General features: G+C 42.0%; 1 gene segment (V, D, J or C); it reads right to left on the reverse strand.

Annotated features, from left to right (window-relative positions):
• Positions 1-1,426: 1,426 nt before the first annotated feature.
• On the reverse strand, positions 1,427-2,574 carry LOC105814411. The segment is given in 2 exon segments: positions 1,427-1,722; positions 2,461-2,574. Coding segments are annotated over 2 exon segments (336 nt in total).
• Between the last annotated feature and the right edge of the window lie 2,448 nt (positions 2,575-5,022).

Consider the following 5,022-nt stretch of genomic DNA (forward strand, 5'->3'; position numbering starts at 1 on the left):
AGCTGGACCCTCCACCACTGGTTTGGGCAGAAGCTGTCCTGGGACTTGGGGATCACTCTGAGCTTCCTATGAAGATGTCGATGTCAGAATGTCCAACCTTTGAATCTGTGTCACACAAAGGGTTGTATTTCTTGTTTTTATTCAAATTAAAACTAACTCTTCCTTCCCAATTTTCTCAATTTGAGAGTGTGGTAGTCAGCATCCTTAGCCTTTTTTGAGAATCATTCTGTACCACATGAAATAATGGTCCTCTTGAATGCACTTGCAGGAAGAGCTGGCTATGTCCCAGGCATTCGGTGACCAGGACTCTGTTCCACTTCTGCAGACTTCTCACCCCTGCCTGGAAAGATGTCAGCCAAAGAAAATGAGTTTATAGGCTCTAATACTCTATAATTATTTGTTTTTGTTCCACAATACAACTACCCTACCAAACCCTAAGATGTCCAAGCTAGAAACATTGTCCCATCCCATGGCCTAGTCCTGTCACTTTCAATAGAAAATATTATCATATATGCTTTCCCTGTGATCAGAATCAGAAACACTCCACACCCCAGCCACAACAAAAAATAAAAAGCACCTCGCAGGCCCGATGAAGCCATAGAAGCACTAGCAAGATTCCCAGCAACACTGCTATTATTCCTGTCTCCCTTGGGTCCCATAGGATCCCACTCTAAAAAGTAATAATGATCCAGAAACTCTATGTTTCTACTTTAGATGTTACAAAAATAATCTACAAAGCCAAGCAGAAACAAAAAGGCTCCCATCTCTTCCTTTGCCATCACCTCCATTCTCCATGCCATACCATCCACGACAGGGTACTGGGACAAAAGAAAAGACAAAGACAGGCAACAGAGGAACGAAGACTTAAATTCAGAGGACGTGTGGAAACTAGCTTGTAGATACTTGAAAATGGCCGTAAAAATGTTCAAAATTTGTGTGATGATAAGTAATAAGCTGCCTCTTGGCTAAATGTTTCAAAAGCTGAGAAACATATTGTCCACATTAACTGTGTGTTATGTGGACACAAAGCATGTGTGGGGTGTGCATAGTGTGTGTACACGTGTGCATGTGCGTCTATCTATACACACAAACTGGGGAGCACCAGCAAGCTAAGCAACTGTAGTATAATCACCATAGATGACCTCATTTTGATGATTGGGTAGCCAGGAGCAATGATGGAGAGAGGACGTTGCACTGTATACCCTTTCATGCTTTTTGAATTTTAGACCTTGTAAATAAAATATCTATTTAGTAAATAAATAATATCAAATTTTTTAAAATAGTAAAAGAATACATAAATTTGCTAATACCTTCTGGAAATAAGAAAATAAAATAAAAATTTTAGAAAGTATTGCTTTTGGGCTTCTGCCCTGACTGCGACTCCCGCCCCACAGAGGGATACTGTGCAGGTGCAGACCCATCTGTCTCACTGTGTGTCAGCCAGGATGCAGTAGTACACAGCAGTGTCACTCAGGGCCACCCGGGGCAGGCTCAGGGTGCTGGACTTTCTGTCGGCAGGGATAAACAGAAATGCCACTTCATTTGTCACATTTGTCTTATATCCTTGAATAATAAATCGTGGTCCCTGGTTGGGGAACTGTTGGTACCAGAAGATATAATCATTTGTAGCAATGTCTGTGTGGCTACAGGGTATGTTCACTTCTTGTCCTTCATATGATTCCATGGCGATGGGCTGGGTGGTCTTAGCAAGGCTCAGAGTACCTATGGGAGTGAAACACAATACTAGCTGAATTAGACAATCCCTCTCAGCACCTCCGTGGTTCTCTCTCATAGTCAAATCCACCCCCACATCCTACTTTTCCGCTGTATACATATCAAACAATTTATTTCTTATTTGTGTTGTGGGGCAAAAATATTCTTAATATTTATTATATGGAGGCCCAGGAAAACATGTGGAAGATCTACTTACTCCACTCCCCACCCCATGGATGGACCATATAAATTAGAAACCCAGAAAATCTTTACTGCCTTGAGACACACCACATATAAAAGCCTAGGAGCTGCCTAGAGAAAAATAGGACCCCAAAGTTATCCCTCAACATAATAAGCAATTAGCAGGCAAGATTGCAGATTCTTATCCAGCATCCTCAGGCCCAGATCCCAATTCTTTTTTTTTTTTGAGACAGAGTCTCACTGTGTTTCCCGGGCTAGGGTGCTGTGGCGTCATCCTAGCTCACAGCAACCTCAAACTCCTGGGCTCAAGCGATCCTCCTGCCTCAGCCTCCCGAGTAGCTGGGATTACAGGCCTGCGCCACCGTGCCCAGCTAATTTTTTCTATATATTTTTAGTTGTCTGATTAATTTCTTTCTACTCTTAGTAGAGACGGGGTCTCGCTCTTGCTCAGGCTGGTTTCGAACTCCTGAGCTCAAACAATCCACCCGCCTCGGCCTCCCAGAGAGCTAGGATCAGATCCCAATTCTTAACCCCAAAATAACTCACCCAGGATTAGGAGCACGATCACTCTTGCCACCTGCCTCATAGTCTAGGTACAAACTAGGACCCAGGTTCCAGGCTCTTTTGCTGCGTCTGAGCTGGGAAGAGCCCAGCAGCAACTGCCAGGGCCCACAGCAGCAGCTCTCAGCTGGGGCTGTCCCCAGGAGAGCAGCCAATAGCAGGGCAGCAGCTCCTCAGAGTGGAGCTCCCCTCAAAGTTCAACTGAACCTCCAAGATGAGTAGGGAGCAAAAACTACCAGTAGCAAAGCATAGCAGTCTGATTTCATCTTAGATCTTTGCTGAGGTCTAATTCCTTAAAGATTTGAATGAGGCAAATCTATGAGCGGGTAGAGTCCATCAGGCTCCTTATTCCTCGTTACATTTCCAAAGCTCTAGAGGCTGGTCATCTATTGTGGTCAGTCTGGCACTCATGGGCTCATGGACACTCATGGCTCTGAGGGTCCTGACCTGGTACTTTCTGCCCTGAAATGCTCCATTGATCCTATTTAGCCAAGAAGAAACAGAGAATCCTAATCTCATTCCAGAAAAGAGCAAATGAGGCCATCTGAACTGGACCTTCCATCTCCTGACACCTTGCTGTCCTTTTCTGGTCCTACTAAGCCCACATCTAATATCTCTTCTCAAGCCCTGTTTAAAGGTGTTACCTACCAGCTAGGGTAGGTAAGATATTTGTGTGGACTCATTCATATAACTAGGGAAGAAGTGAGGTGAAAAAGAAGAAAAGGCACAAGTTCAAAGTCAAATGGATCTAAATCCAAATCTCAGCTCTGCCACCTGTGACCGTGGGCAACTCACTCCTCAGAGCACTGATTTCTTCACCTGCAAAATGGCAACAATAATACTTATTTCAGGTTCAGCCTATGGCATGTAGTCAAAAGTAAATTCTAGTTCCTTCCCCTTCCTTTCCTTCTCATTTGACTCATACGCAAAGTACCACGGCTAGTAGAAAGCAGTTATGTAGGATTACACATATGATTTTTAAAAAATGTCATTCACCCTTTCTTCAAGAAATATTCAGTATAAACTCTATAACAGTAACAGCCATTCAGGAAAAGATCCATATCCAAAAGATGCTGTGATGTTAATTGAATCAGCCAAATGATGTAAACAGAGCATGTTAGATACTCGCATTGATGTGGAGAAGATAGTGTGTTGAGTTTTTTCCTCATATAATATGGACATGGAAAAAAATCACTGGAAAATACTCAGGAAGTGCCTCTTCTATGTCTAGAATTGCCCAAAGCATTCTGAATGAGCAATTTTTTTCTATTTTCCCATGCAAAAAAAAAAAAAAATCAGTGAGTGCTAATGACTTCTAGTAACATTTTGACAGAGTAGATATCACAAGTCATGAAGTAAATAACCAGATTTCACTCAGTATCAAATGCAGGAAAAGGAAGTTTTCTGAGGGAGTTGAAAATACTAGGGCACCTTGCACAGAAATGAAAATAAATGGCTACACTTTAGATTCAAAGCAATGGCGACCTCGTGTGGCAGATATTCAAATAGAAGAAACATGTCAAAATCAATAGGTCTCAAACCCATGCAACTTATGGATCTTACCATATTTCTTTGCTAAACGTAGTGGCAGGTAGCTCACCTTGGACCGTGGAGTCTATTTTATGTTATGGAAGAAAACATCGAATGAGGAGTTGGACAAACTGGATTGTAAACAATTCTCCAGACTTGATAGCTGTGCAATTTTGTGCAAATCACTTACACTTTGGGAGGCACAATTTCTTCACCTCTGCAAGACAGATTGTAAGGATCAATTAAATGAGCATAAGTAAGTTCTTTCTAAACTAGAGTATTCTATAAAAATATAAACTATGTTTAACTCAGGGAATAGCACCAAACCAAAATGATCTTACATTTTCAAGCCAACAAATGGAACTTGATGTTTCTGTGTCGCCACCTGTTATCTCACTTAGGAGAATACCACTGGATACCAAGCAATGGGAGGGAGACACACCAGGAGTTTTTCCACGCTTCAGCCTATGGAATGAAAGCAATCACTGATGGTAGTGGTATGTCATGGGTTGAATTGTGTCCCCCCCACCCCCTCCCAAAAAATATATTGGAATCCAAACCCCTAGTACCTCAGAAAGTAACCTTATTTGAAGACAGTTTTTGACAGAGATAAACAAATTAAAATGAGGTTATCTGGGTGGGCCCAAATCCAATATGACTGGTGTCCTTATAAAAAGGAGGAATTTGGACACAGAGACACACTCGAATAGAGGGAAAATTTAAAGAGAGGCCTAGAACAGATTCTTCTGTCAGAAGGAACTAACCCTGCCAACACCTTGATTTCGGACTTCCTGCCTCCAGAACTGTAAGACGAAAAAAAATTTATGTTGTTTGAGCCACCTAGTTTGTGGTACTTTGTTATGGCAGCCCTAGCAAACTAATATATGGTGCTGATAATTATGTTATATATCATATATGTTGTATTGGTTAATATTATATGTCAACTTGGCTGGGCTAAGGGATGCCCAGATAGCTGGTAAAACTTTATTTTGCAGGGTGTCTGTGAGGGTGGTTTCG

This window comes from Propithecus coquereli, unplaced genomic scaffold (genome assembly GCF_000956105.1).
Source record: "Propithecus coquereli isolate 6110/MARCELLA unplaced genomic scaffold, Pcoq_1.0 Scaffold3, whole genome shotgun sequence".
NCBI classification, from domain to species: domain Eukaryota; kingdom Metazoa; phylum Chordata; class Mammalia; order Primates; family Indriidae; genus Propithecus; species Propithecus coquereli.